At 39.1% G+C, this 14,194-nt stretch overlaps 1 protein-coding gene across 1 annotated transcript in view; it reads right to left on the bottom strand.

Moving 5' to 3' along the window:
- RPS6KA6 (ribosomal protein S6 kinase A6) overlaps positions 1-14,194 on the bottom strand; it is a 210,545-nt gene that overhangs the window by 35,266 nt on the left and 161,085 nt on the right. The window contains exon 18 of the mRNA XM_040630311.1: positions 4,986-5,147. Coding sequence (XP_040486245.1) covers positions 4,986-5,147 — 162 coding nt within the window. The remainder of the gene's footprint in view (positions 1-4,985; positions 5,148-14,194) is intronic.

The raw sequence follows: 14,194 nt of genomic DNA, 5'->3' as shown, positions 1-14,194 counted from the left end.
TAAATCCTGTGCTGGGTCACAAAACGGTTTCAACCGATACCAAAACACTGAAATTATACCCTGCATCTTCTCAGACTACGGTGCTTTGAAATTGGAACTCAATCACAAGGAAAAATTTGGAAGAGACTCAAACACTTGGAAACTAAGAACCATCCTGCTCATGAATGAATGGATAAAACAGGAAATCAAAAATCAATTTAAACAATTTATGGAGACCAAAGAGAATGAAAACACAATGGTCCAAAACCCTTTGGACACTGCAATGGCAGTCCTAAGGGGAAAATACATAGCCATCCAAGCCTCACTCAAAAGAGTAGAAAAATCTAAAATGCAGTTTTTATATTCTCACCTCAAGAAGCTGGAACAGCAATAGAAGAACAGCCCTAATCCACACATGAGAAAGCAGTTGATCATACTATAGCAGAGAACAATGAATTAGAAACCAGGAGCACAGTAGAGCAGATCAACAGAACTAGAAGCTGTTCTTTGAAAGAATAAATAAGATAGATAAGCCACTGGCAAGACTTAGTCAGAAGAATAGAGAAAGGATCCAAATTAATAAAATTATGAATGAAAAGGGAGAGGTTACAACCAACACCAATGAAATAGGAAGGATCATTAGAAACTTTTACCAACAGATTTATGCCAATAAATTAAACAACCTGGAAGAAATGGATGCCTTCCTTGAAACCTATAAACTACCAAGTCTGAAACAGGAAGGAACTGATTTTTTAAACAGACAAATTAATTATGAAAAGATTGAAGCAGTTATTAAAAACTTTCCGAAAAACAAGACTCCAGGGCCTGATGAATTCCCCAGGGAATTCTACCAAACCTTCAAAGAAGAAATAATACCTATTCTCCTGAAGCTGTTTCAAAGAAAAGAAACAGAAGGAAAACACCAAACTCAATATATGAGGCCAATATTACCTTGATTCCTAAACCAGGTGAAGACCCCATCAAAAAGGAGAATTATAGACCAATTTCCCTGAGGAACATGGACGCCAAAATTCTCAACAAGATCCTAGCTAATAGGATCCAACACTACATTAAAAGGATTATCCATCATGACCAAGTGGGATTCGTCCCTGGGATGCAAGGGTGGTTCAACATTCGCAAATCAATCAGTGTGATACATCATATCAAAGAGAAAAGAGTCAAGAACCATATGATCCTCTCAATAGATGCAGAAAAAGAATTTGACAAAATACAGCATCCTTTCCTGATTAAAACCCTTCAGAGTGTAGGGATAGAGGGTACATTCCTCAATTTCATAGAAACCACCTATGAAAAGCCCACAGCGAATAACATTCTCAATGGGGAAAAGCTGAGAACCTTTCCCTTAAGATCAGGAACACCACAAGGATGCCCACTCTCGCCATTATTATTCAACACAGTACTAGAAGTCCTTGAAACAGCAATCAGACAACAAAAAGGGATAAAAGGTATCCAAATCGGCAAAGAAGAAGTCAAACTGTCTCTCTTCGCAGATGACATGATACTCTATATGGAAAACCCAAAAGAATCCACCCCCAACCTTCTACAAGCTATAGAGCAATTCAGGAATGTGGCGGGATACAAAATCAATGCTCAGAAATCAGTTGCATTTCTATACACGAACAATGAGACTGAAGAAAGAGAAATTAGGGAATCCATTCCATTTACAATAGCACCCAAAATCATATGTTATCGCGGAGTTAACCAGAGACGTAAAGGATCTATATTCTAGAAAATACAAATCACTCTTGAACGACATTGAATAAGACACAAAAAGATGGAAAAATATTCCATGATCATGGATCAGAAGAATTAACATAGTTAAAATGTCTATGCTACCCATAGCAAGCTACACTTTCAATGCCATCCCGATCAAAATACCAATGACATTTTTCAAAGAACTGGAACAAACAGCCCTTAAATTTGTGTGGAACCAGAAAAGGCCCCGAAACACCATGGAATTGTTGAAAAGGAAAAACAAAGCTGGGTGCATCACATTGCCGGATTTCAAGCTGTACTACAAAGCAGTGATCACAAAGACAGCAGGTTACTAGCACAAAAACAGACACATAGACCAATGGAACAGAATAGAGAACCCAGAAATGGACCCTCGGCTCTTTGGGCAACTAATCTTTGATAAAGCAGGAGAAAACATCCAGTGGAAAAAAGACAGTCTTGTCAATAAATGGTCCTGGGAAAACTGGACAGCTACATGCAAAAGAATGAAACTTGACCACTCTCTCACACCATACACAAAGATAAACTTCAAATGGATGAAAGACCTTGATGTGAGACAGGAATCCATGAACGTCCTAGAGGAGAACATAGGCAGCAACCTCTAGGACATCAGCCACAGCAATCTTTTTCATGACACATCTCCAAAGGCAAGAGAAACGAAAGATAAAATGAACTTGTGGGACTTCATCAAGATAAAAAGCTTCTGCACAGCCGAGGAAAGAGTCAAGAAAACTAAGAGGGAGCCCACGGAATGGGAGAAGATATTTGTAAATGACACTACAGATAAAAGACTGGTATCCAAGATCTACAAAGAACTTCTCAAACTCAATACGTGAGAAACAAATAAATCAAAAAATGGGCAGAAGATATGAACAGACACTTTTCCAATGAAGACATACAAATGGCTAACAGACACATGAAAAAATGTTCAAAATCATTGGCCATCAAGGAAATCCAAATCAAAACCACACTGAGATACCACCTTACGCCAGTTAGAATGGCAGAAATAGACAAGGCAAGAAACAACAATTGTTGGAGAGGATATGGAGAAAGGGGATCCCTCCTACATTGTTGGTGGGAATGCAAGTTGGTACAGCCACTCTGGAAAACAGTGTGGAGGTGCCTTAAAAGTTAAAAATTGAGCTACCCTATGATGCAGCAATTGCACTACTGGGTATTTACCCCAAAGATACAGATGTAGAGAAGTGAAGGGCCATAAGGACCCCAAGGTTCATAGCAGCATTGTCCACTTAAGCTAAATCATGGAAGAAGCTGAGATGCCCTTCAACAGATGACTGGATTAAGAAGATGTGGTCCATATATACAATGGAAAATTACTCAGCCATCAAAAAGAAAAATTTTTCAACATTTGCTGTAACATGGACGGGACTGGAGGCGATAATGCGACGTGAAATAAGTCAAGGAGAGAAAGACAATTATCATATGGTTTCACTCATTTATGGAACATAAGAAGTAAGAAGATCAGTACGAGAAGAAAGATAAAGAAAGGGGAGGTGATCATAAGGGGGAATGAAGCATTAGAGACTATGGACTCGGAAAAAACTGAGGACTTCGGGCGGGGTGGTTGGGGAATGGGATAGGCTCGTGATGGCTTTTCAGGAGGGTACATATTGCATGGTGCACTGGGTGTTATACACAAGTAATGAATCATTAGATCAAAATCTAGGGATGCACTGTATGGTTACTAACATAATAAAAATATTATTATTAAAAAATAAAAAGTATAGATTAAAATACATTCTCTAGGTACATAATTTTTATATGGCAAACCTCTTATAAAAAACATGTAAAGTTGGTGTTATCCTTCTTCAACATCAACATCTTAAAGGAATACATTAAATTTTAACTTGGGAATTTTTTAGTATTAATGTTATTTTTCTATTTTCTATATTTCTATTTTCATTATTAGATACACTATTTTACATACCTGAAACCAATAACACTGTATGCTAATTTTACTTCAATAAAAATAGTTTTCTAATATATACTTATTAAAATACAGATTTGTTGATATTTATATGTGAATATCTTGCTATAGCTGATGTGAATTATTATCTTGAAAGGGATAGTATTTGATATAAAAAATCAGAAAATTGCACAAGAGATAGGAATTTATCCTCAAATTATTTTATTCATTTTCTCTGACTTGGAAAATTCAATTTTTAAAACCTGAAACTTTTTGTGTATTTTGCTTTGGGCTGAACATATAATTCATAGAGTTTAGCATTATTCATAACATATAAGAACAGTTTCTAATTTATAAACAAAGAAATTATATGGCCAGTGCCATCCCTGATTCATTTTTTAAAATTTATTTTAGAGAGAGAGTGGAGGGGGGGAGCCAGAGGTAGAGGGAGAGGGAGTCTTAGGAAGATTCCGTGCTGAGCTGGAGCCTGACTTGGGGCTCAATGCCACGACCCTGAGATTATGACCCTAGCTGAAACCAAGAGTTGGATGCCCAACCGGGTGTGCCACCCAGGTGCCCCGCCAATTCATTTTTGATCAACCATACTTTCACTGCTGTGGGAGTTGCTACTGTCAAAGCTCCCATCCCCAGTATCAGAACTAACTGTTGGAGTTTGATAAATGTGAAACCTATACCCCTCAATCTCCCCTGACTCACCTTTCCTGACTCTTCCCTCTAAGATCTACATATGAGTGGTATTTGCCAAGAAAAATCCCCCTGCTTATAAAAATCCCTGTGAAGCTGTTTTCTCCAGGAATTAGATCTTAAAGACAATCAGGGGTGGTATTGCCCTTATGTATAATGTATAATGTTAAATAATATAAATTACCTCTTTTTCAGCAGAAACTGAAATATCTGAAAATCTACCCTGGCTTTATTACTAAGTAAATGCTGGGTCTTGAAAAACTTTTTTAAAGTACTTTGAGCCTCAGTTTCTTCACTTAGAATATTTAATATGTTGAAGATGGGGTTATCTCTATTCTCCCTTCCAGCTCTACAAGTGTATGATTCTGATGCTAGTACATAACCCAACAGAAAAGAGTAGTCTGATGATTATATATTCAGGCTGTTTTTGGATGCTAGTTACTAGTCTGAATATTTATGTTAGAGGTTATCATAATTCACTGATTTAAAGAGCTTTATAATTGGGAAAGGATAAGATTACTCAGCTTTTTACCTATCAAATTTTAACATATACATGACGTCATATATATTCAACTAAAGGAAAAGAACAAAAGGGCAATACTAAAGTTTTAAAGAATACCTCAGGTGCTACAAAGTTGGCAGTGTAGCATGGAGTTAAGAGAAGTCCATTTTCCCCTCGAAGTTGTTTTGCAAACCCAAAATCACAGATTCTAATGGAGTCTGCATTGGCTGATTCATCCATATATAAAATATTACTAGGTTTAAGATCACGATGAACAACCTTGAACATAAAAGAAAAACAAAACCAAAACCATTACATTTCTATAGTGAACTAAACATCTATGAAATAAAACACTAAAAGGTTTTCCAGGAGAGGATCTTTCAAAATCATAAAATTTTGAAAATGGCACTTTCTCCAACCATGATAGCCCTGACAACCTGAAGTATACAGAAGAAATTATCTCTGTCCAATAAATGTTCCAGTTTCTATTCAAGCCATAAGTTTTGTTAACCATTTCCAACCTCAAAATATCAAAACTAAATTCTCACTTCCGTTTCTGGAAATAATAGATTAAGACCCTACTTAACACTCTCCTCTCCACAGTAAACAGCTCTAAAAGTTGAACATAATTAAAAAATAACTACCTGAAGGTACTGGAGAATGAACAGAAGCAGACAGACTCTGATGGGAAGTAAACAGTTTGTTGAAGGAGGGAATATATGGAGCTATAAGTAAGGTTCCCATATCTGTGTTTTTTAGTCTAGGGTTAAGTGCACTTCCTATGTCACACAGTGATGGTGAAAACATATGTGGAAAAGCCCACAGTCTTTCTGGCTGGGAGGATCAGAAAAGAGATGCTAGGAAACGGTGAATGTTCAGGAGGAATTCTGTCAGGAACAGAGCTAGAACTGACCCTGAATCAAAAATGTACAGAAGAGGCTCAATGTAATTCAAACAAAGATAAAAGATACAGAGACCAGAGCTGCTGCCCCAAAAGCAGAATTTTCAGTGCAAACCCTTCCAAGAAAATTATCCACCAAAACAAAACAATAATCATTGAAGAAAAAATAACAATACAAAAAATCTCCATAACTTAGTATTCAAATGTATAATATATAATCCAAAATTATCTCATATACAAGGAACCAAGAAAATGGAACACAGTTTCAAGAAAAGAGAAAATCAATCAATTCCAACTCTAAGATGAACCACATTGGACCTAACAGACAAGGACTTTAAAGTGGCTATTATTACATGTGATGTGATGAAGGTGCTAACTAATGCCATGGTGGTAATCATGTTACAGTACATAAGAGTATCAAATCAACATGCTGTACCTCTTTAGATTTACATAATATTATATGCAATTATATTGTAATAAAAATGTATTATTCAAAAGCGGAGAAGCCTGATGTGGGGCTCGATCCCAGAACGCCGGGATCACGCCCTGAGCCGAAGGCAGCCGCCTAACGACTGCGCCACCCAGGCGCCCCCAAAACCGTTTTCAATGCATGAAACTCTCAGAAGAAAAACAGAAGGGAGAGTTAAGATGGCGGAGGAGTAGGGGTCCCCTTTTCCAGCTGGTCCCGAGTCGAGCTGGATAGGTACCAGACCACGGAATCAGCCTGAGATGCAGGAAGATACAGCTGGATCTCTACAAAAGAACATCTCCAGCACTGAGTATTGAGGTACGAAGCAGGGAGCCATGAATCCGCACACAGATATAGGAAGATAAACGGAAGGGAGAGGGAGCCGCCATGCTCGGGCGCCGGGAAGCAGTAGCCACCTGCACTGGGGAGTGGGCCAGAATCCCGAACCGGCACCCACGAGAGAGGAGACAGAGACTGTGAGCCTGGTAACACGTGCGCGTCCAAACTGAAAAGCGGAGCTCCAGAGCACATGCGAACCATACTGAAACAGAGCTCCGGAGCGCGCATGGGGGCGGCTGGTAGCTGGTAGTGTTAGAAACACAAAGGACAGAGACAGGCCGGCCCTGGAAGTGAGGGCTGGGACGCCGGCTGAGGGGCACACAACCCAGGACACTGCAGGGTTAAGCAGCACCAACAGAACCAGAGTTAAAGTGGCCAGAAGAGCTCTGTGGAGATAGGACTGCGATCTCTCTGTTCTGAGACAGAGCCTGGGATTTGGCCACTGCTGCTCTGACTCTCAGAAGAGCCACAGAAAACCGCCAGGGAAAGCCGCCAGAGAACAAAAGTCTGGAAACACCAGCTCACAGTGTGCCCACCCCCATCCCCCCTCGCAGCAGACAGGGAGACTACCCAAACAGGGTTGCCTGAATATCAGTGCATCAGGCCCCTCCCCCAGAAGGTAGGTTGAAAAATCAAGAAGCCCACATCCCTAAGGTCCCTATAAAACAAGAGCATACTGCCTGGGTCCTGGACAATAATTTGGGCTCTGGGCAACCCCTCAACTTCTCCTCATCAGCATGACGAGAAGGAGAAATCCCACCCCCAACAAAGAAAAGATAATGAGTCTGCAGCCTCTGCCACAGAACTGATGGATATGGATATAACCAAATTTTCAGAAATGGAGTTCTCAGTAACAATGGTCAAGATGATGTGTAGACTTGAAAAAAGTATTAACGAAAATATGAACAAAAATATAGACTCTCTAAAGGCGGATAGGAGAGCAAAATTGGCAGAAATTTAAAAATGCTATGAATTAAATGCAGTCAAAACTAGATGCTCTGACAGACAGGGTAAATGAGGCAGAAGGTCGAATTAGTGAATTGGAGGATGGGATGGTAGAAGAGAAAGCTAAAATAGAAACTTGGCTCAAAAAAATCCAATCTCAAGAATGTTGGTTATGGGAGATTATTGACTCAATCACACGTTTCAATGTCAGAATCATTGGCATCCCTGAGGGGGTGGAGAAAAACAGAGGTCTAGAAGAGATATTTGAACAAACTGTAGGTGAAAACTACCCTAACCTAGCAAAGGAAATAAGCATTCGTGTCCAAGAGGCTGAGAGGACCCCTCCGAATCTCAACCACGACAGACCTACGCCATGTCACGTCATAGTGCATTTCGCAAATATTAGATCCAAGGATACAGTATTGAAAGTGACCAGGGCAAAGAAATTTCTCACGTACAAAGGCAAAAATATTAGGATTACGTCAGACCCATCTACACAGACCTGGAATGAGAGAAAGAGTTGGGGGGGGGGCATTTTTAAAGCTCTTTCAGTGAAAAATATGCAGCCAAGGATCCTATATCCAGCAAGGCTGTCATTCAGAATTGATGGAGAGATAAGGACCTTCCAGAATCACCAGACACTGAACAAATTCGTAAGCACGAAACCAGCACTACAGGAGATATTAAGGGGGGTTCTATTAAAGTAAAAAGGCCCCAAGAGTGATACAGAAGAGAAAGTTACAATCTGCAGAAACAAAGACTTTAAAGGCAACATGACATCATTAAAATCACATTTCTCAATAATCAATCTCAATGTGAATGGCCTAAATGCTCCCAAAAAACGCCACAGGGTTGCAGATTGGATAAACAGACATGACCCAACCATATGCTGTCTACAAGAGACTCATTTTGAACCTAAAGATACATTCAGACTGAAAGCAAAGAGATGAAAAACCATTTTTCATGCCAAGTGACCTCAAAAGAAAGCTAGGGTAGACATTCTCATATCAGACAGATTGGATTTTAAACTAAAGACTGTAGTTAGAGACACAGAAGGAAACTATATTATTCTTAAGGGATGTATCCAACAAGTGGATATGACAATTATAAATATCTATGCCCCAACAGGGGAGCAGCTAGATACACAAGCCAACTCTTAACGAAAATAAAGAGACATACAGATAAAAATACGTTAATAGTAGGAGACCTCAACACTCCAGTATCAGCAATAGACAGATCACCTAAGCAGAAAAGCAACAAAGAAACAAGAGCTTTGAATGGCATACTAGACCACATGGACCCCATAGATATATAAAGAACACTACACCCCAGAACAACAGAATACTCATTCTTTTCGAATGCCCATGGAACATTCTCCAGAATAGATCATATTCTGGGTCACAGAACAGTCTCAACTGACACCAAAACGCTGAAATTATTCCCTGCATATTCTCAGACCACAGTGCTCTGAAAATGGAACTCAATCACAAGGAAAAATTTGGAAGAGACTCAAACACGTGGAAACTAAGAACCATCCTGCTTGAGAATGATTCGATAAACCAGGAAATCAAAAATCAATTTAAACAATTTATGGAGACCAACGAGAATGAAAACACAATGGTCCAAAACCTATGGGACACTGCAAAGGCAGTCCTAAGGGGAAAATACATAGCCATCCAAGCCTCACTCAAAAGAATAGAAAAATCTAAAATACAGTTTTTATATTCTCACCTCAAGAAGCTGGAACAGCAACAGAAGAACAGGCCTAATCCATGCACGAGAGCGCAGTTGATCAAGATTAGAGCAGAGATCAATGCATTAGAAACCAGGAGCACAGTAGAGCAGATCAACAGAACTAGAAGCTGGTTTTTTGAAAGAATAAATAAGATACATATGCCACTGGCAAGACTTAGTCAAAAGAATAGAGAAGGGACCCAAATTAATAAAATGATGAATGAAAAGGGAGAGGTCACAACCAACACCAATGAAACAGGAAGGATCATTAGAAACTTTAATCAACAGCTTTATGCTAATAAATTAAACAACCTGGAAGAAATGGAGGCCTTCCTGGAAACCTATAAGCTACCAAGTCTGAAACAGGAAGAAATTGATTTTTTTAAATGTTTTTTTATAATATTATGTTAGTCACCATACAGTACATCCCCGGTTTCCGATGTAAAGTTCAATGATTCCTTAGTTGCGTATAACACCCAGTGCACCATGCAATATGTGCCCTTCTTTCTACCCATCGCCAGTGTATCCCATTCCCCCACCCCACTTCCCTTCTGAGGTCCCTAGTTTGTTTCTCGTAGTCCATAGTCCCTCATGCTCCATTCCACATTCTGATCACCCCTCTTTCTTTATCCCTTTCTTCCCCTACCGATCTTCCTAGTTCTTATGTTCCATAGATGAGAGAAACCATATGATAATTGTCTTGCTCTGCTTGACTTATTTCACTTAGCATTATCTCCTACAGTGCCGTCCATGTTGCAGCAAATGTTGACAACTCGTTCTTTCTGATAGCTGAGTAATATTCCATTGCATATATGGACCACAACTTCTTAATCCAGTCATCTGTTGAAGGGCATCGCGACTCCTTCCATGATTTAGCTTAGGTGGAGAATGCTGCTATGAACATTGGGGTCCTTATGGCCCTTCTCTTTACTACGTCTGTATGTTTGGGGTAAATACCCAGTAGTGCAATGGCTGGGTCGTAGGTTAGCTCAATTTTTAACTTTTTAAGGGACCTTCACACTGTTTTCCAGAGTGGCTGTACCAACTTGCATTCCCACCAACAGTCTAGGAGGGATCCCCTTTCTCCACATCCACTCCAGCAATTGTTGTTCTTGCCTTGTCAATTTTTGCCATTGTAACTGGTGTAGGGTGTATCTTAATGTGGTTTTGATTTCAATTTCCCTGATGGCTAGTGATTTTGAATATTTTTTCATGTGTCTGTTAGCCATTTGTATGTCACCATTGGAAAAGTGTCTGTTCATATCTTCTGCCCATTTTATGATTTGTTTATTTGTTTCTCGCGTATTGAGTTTGAGAAGTTCTTTGTAGATCTTGGATACCAGTCTTTTATCTGTAGCATCATTTGCAAATATATTCTCCCATTCCGTGGGCTGCCTCTTAGTTTTTTGACTGTTTCCTTGGCTGTGCAGAAGCTTTTTATCTTGATGAAGTCCCACAAGTTCATTTATTTTTTGTTTCTCTTGCCTGTGGAGATGTGTCATGAAAAAGGTTGCTTTGGCCGATGTCGTATAGGTTGTTGCCTATGTTCTCCTCTAGGATTTTGATGGATTCCTGTCTCACATCGAGGTCTTTCATCCATTTGGAGTTTATCTTTGTGTATGGTGTGAGAGAGTGGTCAAGTTTCATTCTTTTTCATGTAGCTGTCCAATTTTCCCAGGACCATTTATTGACGAGACTGTCTTTTTTCCACTGGATGTTTTTTCCTGCTTTATCAAAGATTAGTTGCCCAAAGAGCCGAGGGTCCATTTCTGGGTTCTCTATTCTGTTCCATTGGTCTATGTATCTGTTTTTGTGCCAGTATCATGCTGTCTTTGTGATCATAGCTTTGTAGTACAGCTTGAAATCTGGCATTGTGATGCCCCCAGCTTTGTTTTCCCTTTTCAACAGTTCCTTAGCGATTCAGGGCTTTTTCTGGTTCCATACAAATTTAAGGACTATTTGTTCCAGTTCTTTGAAAAATGTCATCAGTATTTGGATCAGGATGGCATTGAAAGTGTAGATTGCTCTGGGTAGCATGGACATTTTAACTATGTTAATTCTTCCTATCTGTGAGCATGGAATATTCTTCCATCTTTCTGTGTCTTCTTCAATGTCTTTCAAGAGTGATTTGTAATTTACAGAATATCCTAGATTCTTTACTTCTCTGGTTAAGTTAATTCCAAGGTAACGTATGGTTTTTGATGCTATTGTAAATGGGATGGATTCCCTAATTTCTCTTTCTTCAGTCTCCTTATTCGTGTATAGAAATGCAACTGATTTCTGGCATTGATTTTGTAACCCGCCACATTACTGAATTGTTCTATAACTTCTAATAGTTTGGGAGTGGTGTCTTTGGGTTTTCCATATAGAGTATCATGTCATCTGCATGAAATTGATTTTTTTAAACAGACTGATTAATTATGAAGAGATTGAAACAGTGATCAAAAACCTTCCAAAAAAGAAGACTCCAGATCCTGATAGATTCCCCGGGGAATTCTACCAAACATTCAAAGATGAAATAATACCTGTTCTCTTGAAGCTGTTTCAAAGAAAAGAAACAGAACGAAAACTACCAAACTCATTCTATGAGGCCAATATTAACTTGATCCCCAAACCGGGCAAAGACCCCTTCAAAAAGGAGAATTACAGACCAAAATCCCTGATGAATATGGACACCAAAATTCTCAACAAGATTGTAGCTAATAGGATCCAATAGTACATTAAGACAATTATCCATCATGACCAAGTGGGATTCATCCCTGGGATGCAAGGGTAGTTCAACATTCGCAAATCGATCAGTGTGATAGATCATATCAACAAGATAAGAGTCAAGAACCATAGGACTCTCTCAATAGATGCAGAAAAAGCATTTGACAAAATACAGCATCCTTTCCTGATTAAAACATTTCAGAGTGTAGGGATAGAGGGTACATTCTTCAATTTCATAAAAACCATCTATGTAAATCCTACAGCAAATATTCTTCTCATGGGGAAAAGTTGGAAGCCTTTCCCTTAAGATCAGGAACACGACGAGGATGCCCACTCTCGTCATTATTATTCAACATAGTTGTAGAAGTCCTTGTAACACCAATCAGACAACAAAAAGGGATAAAAGGTATCCAAATTGGCAAAGAGGAAGTCAAACTGTCTCTCTTCACAGATGACATGATACTCTATATGGAAGATTCAAAAGAATCCACCACCAAACTACTATAATTTATAGAGCAATTCGGTAATGTGGCAGGTTACAAAATCAATGCTCAGAAATCAGTTGCATTTCTATACATGAACAATGAGACTGAAGAAAGAGAAATTAGGGAATCCATTCCATTTACAATAGCACCAAAAATCATACGTTATCTTGGAATTAATTTAACTAGAGCCATGAAGGATCTATATTCTAGAAACTACAAATCACTCTTGAAAGACATTGAATAAGACACAAAAAAATGGAAAAATATTCCATGCTCATGGATCAGAAGAATTAACATAGTTAAAATGTCTATGCTACCCAGAGCAATCTACACTTTCAATGCCATCCGGATCCAAATACCAATGACATTTTTCAAAGAGCTGGAAGAAATATCCCTTAAATTTGTGTGGAACCAGAAAAGGCCCCGAATCGCCAAGGAATTGTTGAAAAGGAAAAACAAAGCTGGGGGCATCACGTTGCTGGAATTGAAGCTGTACTACAAAGCTGTGATCACAAAAACAGCATGGTACTGGCACAAAAACAGACACATAGACCAATGGAACGGAATAGACAACCGAGAAATGGACCCTCGACTCGTTGGGCAACTAATCTTTGACAAAGAAGGAAAAAACATCCAGTGGATAAAGACAGTATCTTCAATACATGGTGCTGGGAAAATAGGACAGCTACATGCAAAAGAATGAAACTTGACCACTCTCACACCATACACAAAGATAAACTCCAAATGGATAAAAGACCTCGATGTGAGACACGAATCCATCAGAATTCTAGAGGAGAACATAGGCAGCAACCTCTTTGACAACGGCCACAGCAACTTTTTTCATGACACATCTCCAAAGGCAAGAGAAACAAAAGAAAAAATGAACTTGTGGGACTTCATCAAGATAAAAAGCTTCCTCACAGTCAAGGAAAGAGTCCAAAAAACTAAGAGGCAGTCCACAGAAAGGGAGAAGATATTTGCAAATGACACTACAGATAAAAGACTGGTATCGAAGATCTACAAAGAACTTCTCAAACTCAATATGTGAGAAACAAATAAAAAAATCATAAAATGGGCAGAAGATATGAACAGAAACTTTTCCAATGATGACAGACAAATGGCTAACAGACACATGAAAAAATGTTCAAAATCATTAGTCATCAGGGAAATTCAAGTCAAAACCACACTAAGATACCACCTTATGGCAGTTAGAATGGCAGAAATAGAAAAGGCAAGAAACAACAATTGTTGGAGAGGATATGGAGAAAGGGGATCCCTCCTACATTGTTGGTGGGAATGCAAGTTGGTACAGCCACTCTGGAAAACAGTCTGGAGGTCCCTTAAAAAGTTAAAAATTGAGCTACCCTATGACCCAACCATTGCACTACTCGGTATTTACCCCAAAGGTACAGATGTAGTGAACAGAAGGGCCATATGCACCCCAATGTTCATAGCAGCACTGTCCACAATAGCCAAATCATGGAAGGAACAGAGATGCCCTTCAACAGACAAATGGATTAAGAAGTTGTGGTCCATATATACAATGGAATATTACTCAGCTATCAGAAAGAACGAGTTCTCAACATTTGCTGCAACATGGACGGCACTGTAGGAGATAATGATAAGTGAAATAAGTCAAACAGAGAAAGACAATTGTCATATGATTTCTCTCATCTGTGGAACATAAGAACTAGGAAGATTGGTAGGGGAAGAAAGGGATAAAGAAAGGGGGGGTGATCAGAAG

The sequence above is a fragment of the Ursus maritimus genome, assembly GCF_017311325.1.
Source record: "Ursus maritimus isolate PB19 chromosome X unlocalized genomic scaffold, ASM1731132v1 scaffold_X1, whole genome shotgun sequence".
NCBI lineage: Eukaryota > Metazoa > Chordata > Mammalia > Carnivora > Ursidae > Ursus > Ursus maritimus.
Note: the sequence above shows the minus strand (reverse complement) of the source record. Positions and strands in the feature narration are given on the sequence as shown.